Source organism: Poecilia formosa, unplaced genomic scaffold (assembly GCF_000485575.1).
Source record: "Poecilia formosa unplaced genomic scaffold, Poecilia_formosa-5.1.2 Scaffold81, whole genome shotgun sequence".
NCBI lineage: Eukaryota > Metazoa > Chordata > Actinopteri > Cyprinodontiformes > Poeciliidae > Poecilia > Poecilia formosa.
In genome coordinates this window covers 2,158,501-2,178,595 of record NW_006800020.1, presented here as the reverse complement: position 1 = coordinate 2,178,595, position 20,095 = coordinate 2,158,501, and the positions used below count along the sequence as shown (strand labels likewise).

The 20,095-nt window shown below is 39.1% G+C and overlaps 1 protein-coding gene and 1 pseudogene across 2 annotated transcripts; both read right to left on the bottom strand.

Moving 5' to 3' along the window:
- Positions 1-7,196: 7,196 nt before the first annotated feature.
- LOC103141329 (protein phosphatase 1 regulatory subunit 12A pseudogene) lies at positions 7,197-7,631 on the bottom strand (annotated as a pseudogene).
- A 2,920-nt stretch (positions 7,632-10,551) lies between these two features.
- On the bottom strand, positions 10,552-19,063 carry pnpla2 (patatin-like phospholipase domain containing 2). 2 transcript variants are annotated; one of them, XM_016673701.1, is made up of 10 exons: positions 18,729-19,063; positions 18,396-18,594; positions 16,815-17,047; positions 16,566-16,631; positions 14,827-15,036; positions 14,209-14,269; positions 13,645-13,842; positions 12,657-12,789; positions 11,725-11,847; positions 10,552-11,167 (listed from the first exon to the last, which is right to left on the bottom strand). In XM_016673701.1, the coding sequence occupies exons 2-10, from the start codon at positions 18,580-18,582 to the stop codon at positions 10,846-10,848; spliced, it is 1,533 nt and encodes a 510-aa protein (XP_016529187.1). In that variant the 5' UTR covers positions 18,583-18,594; positions 18,729-19,063; the 3' UTR covers positions 10,552-10,845. The 2 variants fall into 2 exon arrangements, with proteins under 2 accessions (XP_016529187.1, XP_007556970.1); XM_007556908.2 differs by having other exon boundaries at positions 18,396-19,062.
- Between the last annotated feature and the right edge of the window lie 1,032 nt (positions 19,064-20,095).

Here is a 20,095-nt window from a genome sequence, read left to right as displayed (position 1 = left end):
AAATCCTAAACCACAAACAGTGAAAAATCCTCTGTAGTTTATAATTAAACTTGGATGATTTGCAGCATATGCCTACTGCTGCTCCAGTTTGTCTTGTCATAAGATGGATGTTTTTTTTCTGTTGTTTAACAAAGTTGTAGTTATATGCTGTAGTTAATCATGGGGATTACCAGTTTATTTTATGATCACAAACTCTAAACATGATGACACCTGGTGACAAAATCAGCACATTACATTTACTTGGCAAATAACATGTAAGCTTTTAGCAAATCAAATGTTCTTATAGCTTGATTAAAATGAAACACCCTGTACATGACGAGTACTTAAAGAGCTTGGTTACTTAATAAGTAGAAAATGCACAGTTCTGAAAAAAATGATTGACACTGAACAAAACACCAAACATATTTTAAAATAATTAACTAAAGTAAGAAGCAGTGAAAAAAAAAAACAGAACAATGAAAGATCACAAAAAGTATGACTGGAAATATACATGACCACCACAGTACTTTCATGTACTGCATACACATAATTTTGTTTTAGCCATTTACATTAGTACATTTGTTAAAAACAAAGTAAGCTTTCTTTAAACATAGTGCATTGGAAATTGCATCACGCAAATGGAGTAACTGTTTTTAACAAACCAACTCTAATGTTTTCCGTTTTGTCCAGAGCTTCCCGTGAGCCAAAAGTAACTGCAGGCAGGAAAATGCTGCTTCACTTTGTGGCTGACTGCCTTTCACTAAAACCATCAACACATTTTTTTTTTTTTTTTTTTTTACTGTGCTAAGTCTTTGTAACATCCTGTAATTCAAGTTTGTGCATGACTGACTAACTGTGCAAATTTTAAGTGTGCTTCTGTTGATGTAATACTCCATGAATGCCTGAATCTAATGGCTTATTTCTGACTCAGGCATCGATCCAAAAACATCGAACACCCAGTAAACGTGCCTGTGCTTTAAAAAACTATTTATGGTTCTTGAAGTTTTGTAGATTGTTGCCACGCCTTACACCTCGCTGTAGTTTTTGGAATTTTAAGTAGAAAATGAAACAGTTGACCATAAGTAAATAATCTCCATGGTTTTGGAGATTACTTACAATTAAATATCTGAAAAGTGTGGCGTGTGGCATGTGGCATGCATTTGGAAAGAAACAACAAAAACAAAAACAAAAAAAACACTGTGTGGCAGAGAACTAACGCTGCCGATAACCCTGAACACATGAACCAGACAGTGAAACACTGCAGTATCATGATGTGGAGATGCTTCTATTCCACCAGGATAAGAAAGCAGGTCATAAGTTGTAAAACTGGGCTATCCTTGAAGAAAACATGGTAGAGGATGTATTAGACCTGAAACCGGAACATATTTATGTATTGGAAAGGCCCAGTCAAAGTCCAGATTTGGTTGGGAATTTGAGGAAAGACTTGCTTTTCACGTTCCCTTCCCGTCCATTTTGACTGAGGTTGACGAATGGGTGAAAATGTCAGTCTCTAAATATCTACGGCTGTCAGAGACATATTACAAAACGCTTCCAGGTGTACATGCAGTGAGATGTGGCTCCAGCAGGGCTGATTACAAACACATGCTATTCTCTTATTTTTGATTGGAGAAAAAAAGTGAAAACCATTCATCCATCCATTTTCTTTACACCCTTATCCCTCAGTGGGGTCGGGAGGGTTGCTGGTGCCTTTCTCCAGCTATCGTTCCGGGTGAGGGGCGGGGTCACCCTGGACAGGTCGCCAGTCTGTCGCAGGGCAACACAGAGACACACAACCATGCANAAAAAAAAACTCCAATGTTGTGCTTTTCTGTGGAACCTTTCCAATAAAACCGTCACAAACCTTTCCATTGTACAAACCTGCAGTAGCTGCCTCTTTTGTTGGCCAACTCGGTCGTGCCTTTAGTCCACACAAGCATCACAATGATGGTCCGTTTTGATGGAAAGAGGATATCTGAGACAGGGAGCTTCCTACAGAAGCAGCAGCTCTGGGCTGCTATGACCCAGTCCTATCACAGTGTGGCTCCTTTCAGGTCCAATCCAATATTTACATGCGACATTTTCTCCTGCTTTTAGCAACTGAGTGCAAGTATGTCTACGGAAACCTGCAGCTTAATGTTTCGCACCCACTGCCTTCAGCGCTTGCAGCATTGTGTACCCATTAGCAAGAAAATCAAGATTTGCTACTTCTTCTCACAGCGCGCCTAATGCTTTTGCCAACTGAGAACACCTGAGGCAGTTCTTGATTTTCCAAGAAAGGAGTCCCCTTACTTTGTTTTTTCTCCCCGACTGGTTGTATATGCATCCAAATGTATTGTAGTGACACATAAAGTGGCCAACAGCTGAGTAGAGAGGCCAGATTAAGGCGTTTTACTGTCAGTCAGCTGTTTTTTGTCTTAGCAATGAGTCAGAAATTGGCACTACAAAAGGTTTCAACCAGCCCCAGGAACAAGACCGCTGTCGTTACGTAGAAATAAAAACACAGATGAGACAGACTACATGCGGCGCCTTGCAAAAATATTCACTTCCCTTAACCTTTTTCCTGTTTTTCACTTCGAAATAAAATATATTGCAAGAATTTAAAAACACCTTATGATAATAACGTCCACTAGTTGGTAAATTAATCGATGAGACCTGCAAAGTATGGCTGCAACTAAATTATTTCAGCGATTGATTTTTCTGTCAATTATTCTTACAATTAATTGGATTTAAAAAATAGCATATTCTTCAGATTTTCCCATTTAACCACTTATGCCTATTTATACAATATTAGAAATACATAAAAGATACAAATAAAAACATATATTTCCTTTTAACATTTTATTGGCTGAACTGCAATAAGAAGGTATCCCTTTAGCGTATGCTTGATCATTTGAAGCGAAAAAATGAAGTAAAATACTAACAGCAAAGTGAAAACCTTAGCCCTTTCTGTTTGACCTAACAGTGTAGAGATGATCTGTTCACCATCTTGTTTTTATGTTGTTTTTTTTTATATCTTTAAGGCAAAATGTATATATTTTTGCACAGTTTTCTCTAAATTACTGCTTTGAAGATCTTGTTCTTTCAACAACTGGCCTTTTCTGATTGTTTATACTCTAGTTAAACTGTCACTAAATAAGTTGACGATTATTTCAATAATTAATATATCACGATTAATATACAATTAATTGTTTCAGCCGTACTACAAATCTACAAGGAAAAGACAGTCAACCTAAACAGGTCACAAAAGAAAAGCACAAATCTGGAGGAGCCGCAAAGAACCACAGCTCAGGTAGGAAAGTCTGTTGAAAGGACAATAAGATGCTCCACAAATCTGGACCAGTGGAAGGAAGGAAGAAATGTGTTGCTGAGAGAAAGCCCATGAAAATCTGTGAAGGAATAACACTTCACATTATCCCGATTGTGAGACATGGTGGTGGAAGCATCATGCTGTGACGAAAGTTTTCTTCAGCAAAAACAGTGAAGCTGGTCAGAGCTGATTAAAAGAATGGAACAAAATTGTTCACAATCTAAGACTGAGCAGGAGCTTCACAATGACCCAAAACAACTAAATGGTTTATTAGCATATTCATGTGTTAGAATGACTCAGTAATACCTTAATTACTCAACGTCTTTTATGACAACTTACCCTTTTGCAATTTCAAACAAACACTAACATGAAGAAAACAGTGAAAGACGTAATTTTTACTTTATAAGCAACATATTTATAATGTCATTACGAAGATGAGTCTAGGTTTGTCACAATCAGACATTTTACTGAACGATAAATTGTCCCAGAAATTATCGCAATAAACAATAGTACTGGACTTTTGAGATCATTTTCAAATAATATATTGATATTTGCACGATAATGCAAGAGACTAATAAACCCTAATTTTGCACAGAACAGCCAACACTGGAACTGGAAGTGATTTTAAATATCCAAAATAAAAGACAACAACCAAAAACGTTGAATGGGGATCAGTCAACTTATTTCACTTGTTGACTGATCCTTGTAGCGCTGACCACACAGGAAGTTGTGACCGCTCCGGTCACTAGGACAAGCCTTCGGACCCCACAGATGCATTCTCAAAGTTTTCTAAGCCCATACATAGGCTGCTCTGCTTAAAAATAGCTTGACATCACAAAGCAAAAACAAAAACAGTGAAGACACGAGGATGCTGTTAGCCTTGCAAATGTTCACTCATGAACAAAAGACATTTTGATCTTCTCCCAGCATCAGATGAGAAGTTAAGAGATCTCAAAGGCGTTGACAATTAATCACCATGACAACAGAGATGCCCGCAGTAAGTTTTGACACGATAAGTATAGAAGTCAAGACGTTTAACTGGAAAGCCACACATATCAACCTCGCCTTTTCTCGCCTGAGAAAAGAAAAGGAATCGTCTTCTGGGGACTTTTTTTTTTTCCTGCCAATTGCTGCTGAGAAACCTCCTCTTTCTCTTTATTTATTTGGATGTGGATGACAGAATTTGCTAACCTGAAGTAAATGCCGTCACATCAACATCAGTAATTATAACTCCTCAAACTGAGTGGAGAGTAATGAGAGTGTTTACATGATGCTAAAGCCTCACACAGAGCCGTTCCCCTCCAGGAGTGACTTAAGCTACCTAAGAGGCTTTGCTTTTGGTCTAAATCAACTAATCGCAAAGTCGCTACAGGCCTTCCTTCGTTCCTCGCAATATGAGACAATTAGCGGGAAACCAGGTTGGGGGGGGATCAAAAATGTGCTTGTTGTAAGAACAGAAGATGACGCTTGCAAGCGGCGCCAAAAAGCTTTATTCACCCACTACTGAGGGATGTGTGTCTGTTTGGTGGGAGCGGTATCCGAACAAGTAGCTGAATGAAAGAACAGAGGGCACTTCTTGCCCCTGTGAAGGCTTCAGAGGTGAGCACAGACCCTCCAAGCGGAGTCTTTCTCCAAGTCATCAAGTGACTCATTGTGGAAATCACCTTTGACAGCAGCTTGTGCTGTTTGAGGAATGTTTTCCATTTCTTCATCTGAAATCCCCGAAGTCCCTTCCACAGGGAACTGGCAGAGAGGAAGGAGGAAGAGAAAGAGCGAGCGAGGCAGTCGGAGGAGGAGGAGGAGGAGGAGAAAGACGGTGTTGTGGAGAAAGTCTTTGGTTGGTGAGGATGGAAAGTTTGGAAAGAGTAGGCCTATATTTGATTCAAGTTGCCAGGCAACAGATGAGCAACAGGGGAGGAACGGGATGGATAAAAAACTCACTTGGGTACCACATGGGGATCAAACTAAAACAGGAACGCTTTACAAAACTTTTATCTTGGGTTTACTACCACTTCCTTAAATATAATACCAAGTAGTGCATCGCCCCTCCCCATAACAAACACACATCAGCATTGATGGCCAGTGTAAAGACAAACTTCTGGTTCTTCTTTGTGTTTATCCGAGTCAAAAAGATTGCATTTCATTAAATAGTGTGAAGGAGGACCGACATTTGACAAATAATGACTCTAAAGCATTCAAGTTGCATTGAAATTAAAAGAGGGTTCCACGTTGCATGAGCCAGAATTCGACTCTGGTGACCCTCATGTTACACAAGCTGAAGAAAACAGAGGAGATGAACTTTGACTCTTTCAAATCTAGTCATTTCTATCTAAATTGTATCATGGATTTTGGGGCAAACATGGAGTATTGAGCTCATTGTGAGTCTTATGGCTTGGTTCACCACCATCAGGTGATGCAGAAGTACTAAGTTTGGATTTGAAAATCATCTCAGTGGAACACAAACAGTGAGCTTGGAAGCTTGTCTTTGGGAACAAATAATGGTTTACAACAAAACAAAAATAACAACAACAACAACAAAAAAAATGGTTCTACAGGTAAAAAACTATAATAGTTTAATTGCTTTCACAGGAAAGTCTCACTGGTAGCTATCAATGACTGAAGCGTTTGCAGCTCTTTTGGAAACCTCATATATGGGGGGGAAAAAAACAATGTTTACATCTCCTTAAATATCACATATGACACTCGCTGGCTTTGTCTTCAGCTTGCGTAATGAGACGACGACGTGTTTGACACCCCGTGTTATAAATGAAAAGGAAATGCAGCATCACAGAAGGTTTGTGTGACAGTGACGATGTCCAGAGTGCAGCCCACTGATGACACTGAAGTAGAAAGGAGGGAGGGTCTCTAAAGTTGAAGACGATAGACAGAAACATCCCTAAGAGCAGTAATCCTCGGTCAGCGGACAAGAAAAAGAACATATAGCTAGTTTAATTTCCTTGTCACACAACACATGTTTTCCTGAAGATCATGGCACTTCTACTGCTCCTATAAAAACCATCAATACCCTTAAAAAGCCTTTGATTAAAAAAAAAAAAAGTAGTGCCATCTTTCTATGCAACTGGATTCCTCAAACGCCTCTGATACCTTTTTGTTTTTAAACAAGCAGTTGGAGGGTTTGCAAAGTAGCTTCAAGACAGAACCAAGACGGTTCAGATATAACAAGCCAAACTTGCAAAAGAGGTTCCACAAGGCTTAATTCTTAGTCCATTATTGTTGTCCATCTAAAAACAACCAAGACTAAACTATTTTGACCAGATCTCCCTTGCAAATAAGCTGTATGATCTCAATGGAACAAACCTAGTAAAATAAATACAATAAAATAATACACATGCTGAATCTATGAACTGTAACTTTTGGAATTAATTAATTTCCTACCCCTCCTGTAGTTTTAGTTTTTCTACAGGAGGACCTGTTTGTTCACTAGATTATTACAATATATCACTACACAGGGAGTGTCTGCCTCAACCCTGCTAGTCTGCGTCTATAAAAGAATATCATCTCAGCAACATTGATATGACCTCATTTTACTGTGTGGTATAAAACTAAAAAAACAAAGCAAGAAGTATTAAACTAACCAAGGGGGGAAAAAATAAGGCGGACGTGTCATGCTAAAGTAAAGAAACTGTGACAATCCACACACAGGCCAGAAATTCTGCCTAAACCTCCCTGAACAAATCCAAGCACTCCGATGAAGCTGCAGAACCTGGTGCGGTAAATATTAAGCAAACGTTTACTTTGTTTCCTAGAAAGCAACACATTTTACCTAACGAGCTAGATAACCTGAACGCCTCATTCTGTGAGGCTCATTAACGGATCAACGTCGCGGTTAGTTTAGAGACAATCGGACGCCTGCAAAAAAAAAAAAAAGACAAACAAATTTAGTGTCTTAATAACAGACACAAAGTTAAAAACTGTCCACCTGGTGAAGCGCTGTCAGCCCGTCTACGTTGGCGTGGTTGATGTCAGCTCCTTGTCGGAGTAGCGCCGCCACCTCCTCCCGGTCGCCGGCGGAGCAGGCGGCCATAAACACGGCTCCCTGCGCGAACTGCACTTTCGCGCGCCGCGTCCCAGAACAGCCCGTGGTTTTCCGAGTCTCCGACCCCGTCCGGTCCGTTTCCGAGCCCAGCCATCGCTGGAGCTGATCCTGCCGTCGTTGTTTGGCAGCTTCGGACCGGGAATGGTCAGTGGCCGCCATCTTCCCCCTGGTGTGTCCCCGGACAGATTCAGCTCATGGTACGAGGAGGAGAAGCAGCGGAGTGCGGTGTTTAGATTGAGCCTTCTCACCCCCTGCCTGGGCTGCGCCACCTGGTGGACGACCTCTACAATTGAAACCGCAAACTTCGCTGAGAACTTCAGCGGCAGCTCCCTGGTCCCTTCAGGGTCGGCTCGGAATTTACTTACTGTAACACAAGTTAGCTTCAAATTTGTTGCTTCAGCTTCAGCACTTAACAAAATGCTTTTTTTAACGACACCTAGCCACTTTTGATCCCCTTTAATACTAAATCTAAAATAATAAAATAATTAGAATGGACACACTTTCATCTCCTTTTCTCTAAAACACTGCAAAGCATTTTTGTCTTGCAACAAGAAGGTCCTAGGCTCAAATCCTGGGCAGAAACCATGCAGAAAGAGCCCTGGGCTCTTTCTGCATGGTGTTCACATGCGGGGGTTTTCTCTGGGTACTCCAGCTTCCTCGCAGCCCAAAACCATGACTATTAAATTTAATGGTCTCTCTGAAATGCTCTTAGATGCGTGTGTGCATAGTTGTGTTTTTCTGTGTGGCCTTGTGATTGGCGACATGTCCAGATTCCAGGGTGTGCATGCATGTGTAGGACTCTCCATGTATTCTGGCTGGCTTAACATAACAGTTTGGTCTAAGTTGCCCTTGGAAGTGAGCAAGGATGGACAGATGTTGCTAATATTAAAGTCACGTCAAGATAATAACTTTTTTCTTTCACCAAATATAACAACATAGATAATTATTAAAACAAAAACTTGAGAAGTGAAAAAGGTGATACACTTAAAAAAGTACTTTGCAAAATGTATGCTTCATGCCAAATTGCATCTTAACATGTGGCTTATAATGGAGGAATGATAAATGTAGTTTAACTTTCTTTTAACTGACCGAATTGCTAGAAACCCACAAATATCTAGTGTTGCAATCCAAACCTACAGTGGTTTTAGAGGTCAGGGGAATAAACCTCAGTCTAAATTTGGTGCATGAAAAAACAACTTTTTCCTGTTTTCTTTTTTTACTACTTGACATTTTTGTAGTTTTTTACTTCATTGTCATTACAGTTACAAACACAGTTTGTGCCAATCCTAAACCACAAACAGTGAAAAATCCTCTGTAGTTTATAATTAAACTTGGATGATTTGCAGCATATGCCTACTGCTGCTCCAGTTTGTCTTGTCATAAGATGGATGTTTTTTTTCTGTTGTTTAACAAAGTTGTAGTTATATGCTGTAGTTAATCATGGGGATTACCAGTTTATTTTATGATCACAAACTCTAAACATGATGACACCTGGTGACAAAATCAGCACATTACATTTACTTGGCAAATAACATGTAAGCTTTTAGCAAATCAAATGTTCTTATAGCTTGATTAAAATGAAACACCCTGTACATGACGAGTACTTAAAGAGCTTGGTTACTTAATAAGTAGAAAATGCACAGTTCTGAAAAAAATGATTGACACTGAACAAAACACCAAACATATTTTAAAATAATTAACTAAAGTAAGAAGCAGTGAAAAAAAAAAACAGAACAATGAAAGATCACAAAAAGTATGACTGGAAATATACATGACCACCACAGTACTTTCATGTACTGCATACACATAATTTTGTTTTAGCCATTTACATTAGTACATTTGTTAAAAACAAAGTAAGCTTTCTTTAAACATAGTGCATTGGAAATTGCATCACGCAAATGGAGTAACTGTTTTTAACAAACCAACTCTAATGTTTTCCGTTTTGTCCAGAGCTTCCCGTGAGCCAAAAGTAACTGCAGGCAGGAAAATGCTGCTTCACTTTGTGGCTGACTGCCTTTCACTAAAACCATCAACACATTTTTTTTTTTTTTTTACTGTGCTAAGTCTTTGTAACATCCTGTAATTCAAGTTTGTGCATGACTGACTAACTGTGCAAATTTTAAGTGTGCTTCTGTTGATGTAATACTCCATGAATGCCTGAATCTAATGGCTTATTTCTGACTCAGGCATCGATCCAAAAACATCGAACACCCAGTAAACGTGCCTGTGCTTTAAAAAACTATTTATGGTTCTTGAAGTTTTGTAGATTGTTGCCACGCCTTACACCTCGCTGTAGTTTTTGGAATTTTAAGTAGAAAATGAAACAGTTGACCATAAGTAAATAATCTCCATGGTTTTGGAGATTACTTACAATTAAATATCTGAAAAGTGTGGCGTGTGGCATGTGGCATGCATTTGGAAAGAAACAACAAAAACAAAAACAAAAAAAACACTGTGTGGCAGAGAACTAACGCTGCCGATAACCCTGAACACATGAACCAGACAGTGAAACACTGCAGTATCATGATGTGGAGATGCTTCTATTCCACCAGGATAAGAAAGCAGGTCATAAGTTGTAAAACTGGGCTATCCTTGAAGAAAACATGGTAGAGGATGTATTAGACCTGAAACCGGAACATATTTATGTATTGGAAAGGCCCAGTCAAAGTCCAGATTTGGTTGGGAATTTGAGGAAAGACTTGCTTTTCACGTTCCCTTCCCGTCCATTTTGACTGAGGTTGACGAATGGGTGAAAATGTCAGTCTCTAAATATCTACGGCTGTCAGAGACATATTACAAAACGCTTCCAGGTGTACATGCAGTGAGATGTGGCTCCAGCAGGGCTGATTACAAACACATGCTATTCTCTTATTTTTGATTGGAGAAAAAAAGTGAAAACCATTCATCCATCCATTTTCTTTACACCCTTATCCCTCAGTGGGGTCGGGAGGGTTGCTGGTGCCTTTCTCCAGCTATCGTTCCGGGTGAGGGGCGGGGTCACCCTGGACAGGTCGCCAGTCTGTCGCAGGGCAACACAGAGACACACAACCATGCATATACACACTCACACCTAGGGGCAATTTGGAGAGGCCAATTAACCTGACAGTCATGTTTTTGGACTGTGGGAGGAAGCCGGAGTACCCAGAGAAAACCCACGCATGCACAGGGAGAACATGCAAACTCCATGCAGAAAGAATTGAACCCAGAACCTTCTTGCTGCAAGGCAACAGCTCTATCAACTGCGCCACTGTGCAGCCCAAAAACCATTCATTTTTCTTCCATTTCACAGTTATCCAATTTGTGTTGGTGTAAACTTAAAGGAGGTATGAATTATTTTTCAAAGTACTACATCACTGCTTCCAAACACTACACAAAGCAGCTGACTGCATTTCAAATGCAATATCAACATCGCAACTTTAACATACAGTATCTTAGTGTGAAAATTCAGCCCTACTTTTGCTTTTCACTCTTCCTGGATCAGGATTGTGATCACAGCTGAAGCCTACCAAAAGCTCTTAGATCTGCTCAGAGGTTTAGCAGGTTTGCCACCTTGAGGATTATTAAAATAACCTTTGCGTTCTGCAAAGTCTTGCTGGAAAAAGCTGGCCACGCGGTTGGTCTCTGGTGGGATCCGACCGGTTTTGAAGGAGCCTTGCAGGTCCATGTCGATGCAGAGAACCCCAGACAGCAGCCGGTTCTTGTACCGGTCGAACACGTCCTGCATTGAAGAGCCGCTGCTGTTCATCCAGGCGGGAAAGAGGTTGCTGGAGCTGGGCTTGGATGGGAGGGACCTGTAATGGTGCAGCTCCAGGTGGCAGAACAGCCTATTAGAAAAGATTGCAAATGAAAAATCAGTTCAAATAATTGTAAATAAATACAAAAGAAAATTGCAGTACCATGATGTGGAGATGCTTTAATGTATTATTACATTTACATGTTGAGTAAAGTTTTGTGCTGAGCTAACTTTACTCACAAAGTGCCATGTTTTGCTTTTCAGCAAAAGAAAAAAAAATACTACAAACAAACTCTGAACTCCTTTGGATTACCTCTCTAAAGGATCAGAGTTTTTGCAAGATTTATTTTAACATACAACTAAAACAGTATGTTTGCTGTCTAAATCTAATGTAGTGACAGTAGGATGTGCAAAAATACAACTATTTCTCATCCGGTGTCGGCTTGATTGTTGACATATCAGTCACTTTGAGTTCCTGCCACACTCAAACGGCTAAAATGATATGGTTCTGCAAACCCTGCGAAGCTGAAATCTGCCAAGATCAAATGCTGCCGAGAGTAGCCTCTGTCAGTCAGGTGTGTACAGACATGTCTGATATGTTACGCAACATTAGGCTGCAACTGTAACCGAGTCTGTTTTATGAAGTACCTGGCAGACACGTGCTGCGAGAAGTTTCTGGAAGCCTGACGCAGAAGACGCTGCAGGATTTTCAGTATCTGCTCTCGGATCCAGCCCACATCCTCCTGCACATCTGGAAGCCACTCCAGAAGCCTGCACATGGAAGACATCATCATCAGTCAGCGTACAACGTAAGCATCCCCAGTAACAGCGATAAACATTGCCCTCAACTATCAAAATGGTGCCCCTGGTAAAGTCTTGAAGTAAAGTTAAGTTAAGTTAAGAAACCTGGTGATGAAGACATGCCATTTTTATGCAGCCCTCACTGTTTGTGCTTTCAAGAAAAGTTCAGGTCTTCATCCAACCTCGTTTGTGCCAGTTCCAAATGTTTTATACATAGTAATTGCTAAGTTGAGTTTAAATATGGACAAATGTGTGGAATTAACATTTTTCTTTTAGCCTTTATCACCTGAACACACATTTGCAAATTGTGAATGAGATGTTCCACTGTTTTTCATTTTGACTTGAGAGAAAAGGGCAACTCTGTCAGAGGAATAGTAACTCAAGGATTACTAATTAATAAGTTCATAAAAACTGTGAAATTGCAAACAAAAGAGTAAAAGTAATATTGCTACAGGTGCCAATAACTGTTGCAGCTGTGACAATGAACAAGCACACTTCAGTTAATAGTTGTATTTTTCTTAGTATTCACTGTGATATTAAGCCTCTACATTACAAGAAGGAAGTAATTCTTGCAGCCTTTTACCAGTTTTCATAAGGGGTGAAAATAATGACCGCACAAAAAAGTGGATGAAATAAACTTCAAATCTACACTGTTTCAATACTTTAAAAACGTTGTATTTCCTGAAAAATGGCTTCTATTACGAAACATACAAGCAGACACGTACAACACTATCAGAAACAGTGGGAATGGGGTGTGATGTGATGAAGTCACACATCACCTGAGAGTCAAGGACACGGCGGACTCCAGAGGAAGCGTGTAGGGGAGCATCAGGGCCGATGCCATCCTGAAAGGGAGCAGGTTGCCCAGAGACTGCACCAGGCTCCTCCTCTCCAGGCAGGCCTCCAGTAGAGCTGCAGGGGGCGCCAAACACGCAGAAGTTAAAGAATTTCACAAGTTATGTTACGAAACACTTGCTCGATTTAGTGGATATAATTTATTCTGTCACGTTTTTGTGAATATAATTTGCCACCGCTGTTAACTTTGGGGTTTTAATTTTGCATCTGAAACATTCTTTTTTTCAAGGTGGATGGAAAACACAAATTAATTTTAAAAATAAATAAATACTTGGGTGCATAATTGGATGAATTTCTTGTGAATTTTCTTCATTTCACACCAGTTAAGTATATTCATACACACTGAATATAAGCAAGTCCCAGCTTGACCTCATGTCTTCTTGGCAGAACCGGTAGAGTTCACTCTTTGCAGAGACTTCTAAGCATAGCCTACACATTTTTAGCAGCATTTACGATAGCTTTTTTGGGGGGGGTAGAATGGTTATAAAACTTAATGTTGGCGTACAAAACCAGTTTTGTTATGTATATGGGATTCTTGTCCAGTTGGAACCTACACAGAAAATACAATGTTTTTTCAATCTACAAAGGTATGTATAACAAAGTGCTGGAAAGAGCTAATTTGTTCATTAGAAAAAAATTGACATGCGCTTAATAAGAAGTATATTAAGTACCACAATAAGCAAGCAAACAAAAACATTCAGGGTCAGCAGTCGGATACATAAACTTTACTGGAAACGTGTTTTTGCAATAGCTGCAATAAAAACTTAAAAAAGGACTCAAGAGAACATGTTTAAGAATTGCTTTAAACCTTAAAAAAGTCCGATGTTAATGAAGAGAAGAACAAAACAAAACAAAGGCTGCTATTCACACAAACTGTAATATGGTACACTGTCAGGTTGAGTGAAATTTTACCTTTGTGCACGGCAGGTGGAAGATACTCGATGGTATGCTCGTCTAGTGAGGAGCTGGCATGAAGCTCAACTTTTGCCTCCACCTGTGGCTTTTCTTCTGCCTTGTTTTTCTCAGCCCTCCCTTCATCACAGGCCTTACGTTCTTCTCTTTTGGCCAGCAAAGCTCTGTCTGTTTGAGGCCCGGTGTAACTAAGCAATCCTAAGTTTCACATAAAACAGAAGACATAAGCTTTACTGATTCATCAATGTATTCTATAAAATAATATAAAATCTCTGGTAAATGTGCTTTTTTTAAACAACCAAATATAAATTTCCCTGCTTGCGTGTACTTAAATAACTGCGATGAGTAATTCGAGCTTATCACAAGAAAACACAAACAAGCCCATTGATTTGCTGACATGGTAGCAGGAAGCATGGGTTCTGATAATGTATCAGGACCGACACGCTGTGTACAACATAAACGTTCGTGGTCAAGAGACAAATCCAAGAAATCAATAATGCTGGTTTGTAGCCAGATTTACTCAAAGGAGCTTTGAGGCTTTTCGCAGAAAAAAGCAAGTCTTACCATTTCTCTTTAAAAAGTGCAGGGCATCTTTGTATCCCTGCTTGCACATGCCCTTCATGATCTGCATTCAAACACACATTTATGTTAACCTTTTATGTGTCAAAGCAGCTCAGTGTGATCACTCCATCTTGCATGCTGTTGTTTGTGAGTTTTAAGGTAATTAACGTTACCTTTTGTAATGTTCGTAAAATGTTTAAATTGTTGAGGCGGTTGACTTGAATTTTGTGTTTTGTGTCTTCAGAGATTTCATTATGTCTTTTCTTTGTAACTTTTGTAAAAGTACAACTTTATTGTAATGTTTGTGGTGTGTGGACCCCAGGAGGAATAGCCTCTACTATTTTAGAGCCTAGTTGGGATTCTTAAATAAACACAATAAATAAATTTACAGAAATCTCAAAATGCTACAATCAGTAAAAACAATTAAACAGCAACAAATTCGGACCATAAAACACAGATCAAAACATTAAAAGATTAGAACAAGACACATTAAAAGAAAATCATAAAAAAGGTTTTTCTCCCACTGCCTTGCACTTGCACGATCACAAATATCAAAGGTTTAGCATGACAAGATGCGGAAAAACTCTAAGGGAAAGAACGTTTTATTAGAGAAAGGCCTACCATTGGATTTGGTGGGAAAAGCGCCCTAGAGACTCTGTATAGGTTGGTGAGGGTGAACTGGATGCTTGTGTTGGTGAAACGCAGCTCGTGGATGTTGGTGGAAGTGTCTCGAGGGCAGATGTCGCTCTCTCCGGAAAAGGGGGAGACGGTGATGGTGTTCTTCAGCTCGTACTGCGGCAGGTTGTCGGAGATTCCCCCGTCAACATATCGCTGAACGGGAAAAAGATAAACAGCAGCAGAGCAAGCAGAGTCAGATCAATGAATGCACAAAGTTTCCACAAACGGAAGTGATTCATCCACACTGCAGGAAATAAACAGGATGCGATAATAGTGAGAGCATATCCTCTGTATTGATAAGGGAAGGTTTTTATCGAAGGTTATGAAGTGTCAAAGCTACAAAACCAGACTTTTAAAAGAAATCAATCAAGTAAACTATAGATATAAATTCTCCCCTAAAGAACAACATCTTAAGTTTTCTATTTGTTTGCTATTTTTATTGATCTTGATTAGATTTTTTTTAAATTCACAGGGTTCCATGCAAACAACATGCCTTTAGTGACCTCACATGAGGCACAAAGCAATTGATCATAACTGTTGAATTATTATTATTATTATTATTATTATTATTATTATTATTATTATTATTATTAACCTCTTTATTCTAATGTTTTTGAGCAAATTTCTTCTTCTGGCGTGTACTCTTGTATTCTGCGAGCTGCATTTAAGAACTGGAACCAAGCATGAGAATAAATTTATCGTCGTCATCACAGCATATCCTAGAAAGTTTTTTAAGAGTCCAAATTTGGCTCAGACACATAGATTTGGATCATTTGCCACTCTAAATCTGTCAGAATTTGTCAAAAGTTGCTTGCTAACTATAATTTACGCCAATGCCAGCAGATTAGCTGATCCCAACCATGTACACACAAATCCGTTTTTTTCCTCAGGGTGTTTTTCAAAATTGTAGCTTTCTGTGAAATCCTGCGGTGCCAACCCATACATTATTGCACAACTATTTTTTTTTTTTTATCGTCAGCGTACATTTGTGAGAAGAAAAACGAAACCACTGGTAAGTCTCTTTACACACACAGGCAGTGTGTGTCTGTAAAGAGACGGTGACATCAGGATTTAAGTCACAAGAGGGCACTAAGAAAACATCAAATCACATGTGAGGCCACCTGATCACATTTTGGCTCTGCCACTCTCTAAGTTTTGCCTCAATCCAAACACACACACACACACACACACACACACACACACACACACTCTCATACAGTGTTAAACTCCATAAAACCCATCACAAAGTTCACAGTGGGAGGCCGGTACTGCCAGTGATATTTCTCAGAAAAAACCTTTGCACTAGAAACATGACGAACAAAACAGAAAAGAGGAAAAAGAAGACTTTCCAACCTCCCTCCTGAGAGTAAAATTTCAGACAAACACTAACGCTAGTGGAATTTTATAACCACTGTTTACACACACGTGGCATTAGGAACAAACACATTCTGAAGGAGTGGAGGGCCCCAGCGGGTACAGTGACGGAAAAAGAAAATGTGCCAAAAGCAACAAAGAATGAAGTAAAACACTTTGAGTTAGAAAAAGGTCAGACTGTTCTTACATCATATCAGAAAAACCAGTTTTAATGTAAATCTTCCCAAATCACAGAGTTAAATTCAACTTAATTAGTCTGAAAACAGAAGAATGGCAACAACAGGAAAAGGGACAGAGAATTTACTCACCACTCCTTGAAATGTGGGAGGAATGAGGCCACAATACACGGGGATGTAGGCACTGCAGACACATGCCTAATAAAAAAACAAATAATTGCAAATTAGATACTTGAGCCCTTTTTGGAGTGAATTTGTATGGGCAGAGTAAGAGTGTGAGAATTAGAGGAACTTCAGTTGTTTCACTCCAGAAGAGTGAGAATAGGTAAACCTGGAAGTAGCAGTAAAAGGTGTCTAGTCTTTATGTTATTTAGTGCATACCTGAATCAGCTCCTCCTTATCGTTGAAGTGAGACACCAGGACGTTTTCTCCATCTGCCACCCGGGTCAGAGAGATCCCCAGTCGCCCGTTGGCTCGGTGGGGGCTGTCGGCGGGGAGATTCCGCCTCAGGAGCTGACGGACAATCTTCACCAGGTTAAAGGTGGGATGCATGGGTCCGAGGAGCCGCTTCCTTGCCTCTTTGGCGACTTCAATTATGCTTGCCCCAGCATCTCCTGCAGTTAATTACAGGAGCGGAGGTTCACAATCATGTGGATCACAGCCAAACATCAGGGTTAGACATTTATCGCTTTTGTGATAAAACCCAGTCAAGTTCAAGTTCAGCCCATTAGTATGAACAAAGTTACGCTAAGTTAAATGTTTTTAAGTTTCCCTCTTTTCTAAAGAGGGCTGAATTTAATTTGAGACAGTTTCAACCTGAGCTGTACCAACTCAGTTCAAGAGAGGAAACTTGTTAGCATAGGTAACTTAACTAATATTAAAAATAAGAGAGTTTATTTTGATACCTTACCATTACATTAAGTTACTTGCATGTTCTATCATATTTATTTTACTTTAGAGACTAAAAATGCTCTATCCACTTGCTGTGGCAAATGCTGTAGGTTTATGGTCTCAATCTAAGTCATATTATTGTCCATGTCAACTTGAACAACATAAGTAAAAAATAAAATTTTGGGTTAGGGGTTAGGGTAGACTATGTACTGTTTAATTACTATTTTGGTTTCTAAACAGCCGGACTTTCACAGAAAATAACTGTTGTAGAAGATTTATATTTTACAGTGCATTGAAGAAATTATAAAACACTTTATTTAAAGTAACACTTTATTTGACGGGGTGTGCATAAGACTGACATCACATTGTCATAAACATGACATAATATGTGTCATGAACATAAAGAAGTCTCTATGACTGTTTATGACAGTTGTCATGAAGTGTCATTCGGTAAATAATGACACTTTTAATGCAAAGTTGCTTTAAAAGATGCATTGAAAGTCCATTAAAAGTGCCAACTTTGCATGATTTTGTAAATTATGATAATTTAATGCAAAGTTGCCATTTTAATGGACTTTCAATGCAAGTTTTAGAACAACTTTGCATTAAAAGTGCCATTATTTACCGAATGACACTTCATGACAGCTGTCATAAACATTCATGAAGACTTCTTTATGTTTATGGCAGACGTTATGTCACGTTTATGACGGTGTTATGTCAGTTTTATGCACACCCCTTCAAATAAAGTGATACCAAAACTTATTTGAACGTGTGAGCAAACTTTACTACTTGGTCATTCTTTTATTACACTATGTTCAATAAAGTCAAACTACTCAACTCAAATAACTCCCCAAATCTTTATTCTTAAGACATTATGATGATTTAAGGTGACAAGAAGAGAGATTTTTATTTGAGCTGAAACTACAGGTAACATTAAAATAAGTTCTATTCTAATTAGTTTGTGCCAGTTTAATGTTACAATTCATGCAATTACTGAAACTAACAATTGAAAATGGATGCTATGGTCTCGCCATCCTTTGCAGGTGCACACAGACAGCAAACGGTACATACCAAGACACACTCCAGTGACCAAAGCAGTGGCGGTGAGGGCCCCCGCAGAGGCTCCATAGATGTGTCTGGCGTTCAGCACCAGGAAAGGAGCCTGCTCCAGCAGACAGCTGGCCACACCGATGTGGTAGATCCCCAGGAAGCCGCAGCCTGCGAAGGAGATGTTCCAGGGCGAGTCTAACGGGAACATGCTTGTCCAGAGCTGTGGCCGGGATCGCAGAAGCTTAACTTTGAATTTAAACGTTACCCTTCACGAAACAGCTTACACGTTTCTTTTGCAATAACAGACTTAAAATTTTAAGTATTCCCCTTTCGCATCACGTACTAAACCTTTACCAGTTAGTTTTGTTATTGCACAGCAGATGTCCTCAGCTAACGGTTAATAAATGAATATAGTTTAGAGAGCAACACGCAAATCCCTTAACACTGAAAGTTCTTAACAGCTTTTAAATAAACCAGATCGGAGGAAATGAATAAATACGAAGTAAACTTTGGGCGATTGTTATTATTTCACATGCTCTGTTTGCATAATCAAGAGGGAGGATACAGGATGAACAGCTTGACCAATCACATTTTAGTCGGAAAGGAACCTTGATCAATGAGAATTGAACAAAGTTACATTTTAACCAATCATAGCTTTCATCGCTGAGTTGCTGATGAAATCAGTTTGCGGTCAGTTTTTTCTGACATTATCAAACGTTATTTCCGTAGGAGGAACTCCACGTTTTGTTTTGTTCAATGTTTATGTTCCTAACTTTAACAAATAACAATTCAGAGACCAGAGGTCTTATTTTGAGTTTGTTTCACAATAGTCTTCAAAAGAATCTGGAAGTAAGGTGTACTGATTTCTGGAACTCTCTGTTTACATGACAATCGCTGAAAACAACAAAGCTCTATATGAAGCGTTTCATTTCATAATAGCGCTGCTCCAACAACAGAAGGTGACTCTTTAAAACAAACAAAAAAAAAAAAAAAAAAAAGACAGTGCCTGTATATTTCATAAGGGACATGTAACTTTAACATTTCCTGTTATTAACAAAAATATTGGATGTTTTTAACAAAAGGAAAGTTGAAACCCCAAATATATAGAAAGTGCACTGTGCAATATTTCTGACTGATCACTTCCTTGAATAAGCTGTTAGCAGAATAAGACAAACAAAAAACAAAACAAAACAAAAAAAAAAACAGTCCATGTTGAGAAAGGCCCAGATTAACACATCCTATTGTGAAAGCAGGATGTGCTACTTTCCCCGAGTTTATAGATTTCTATTCTAAAAAGATACCACTGTCTGAACAGTAATGATTAAATGCAGGGGAGTCTAAATGAGAGAGAAAATTCCCCCAATATTAACATGGGATATTAAAATGTTAATATCCCATGTTAATCCAGTGTTAATATTAATATATCGGATATTAATACTAATATATTAATGTCCGATGTTTGGGGAATTTTCTCTCTCATTTATAATATTATAATTATCTCATGAGATATATTATAAATGCTCCTAGGGGCGGGACCAGACTGGGCGGCTTTCCACCCAATTCTAGTTTTGCAGATTCCCATTTAATATCTGAGGAAAATTGTAAATGATCACAAATTGTAATAATTAGAGAAATCTACATATTCAGTGGAAGTAGATGATGATGCAGTAGATTTCCAGGAAACATAGATGGGGCTCACAAACTAAAAATAAAATCCCAAA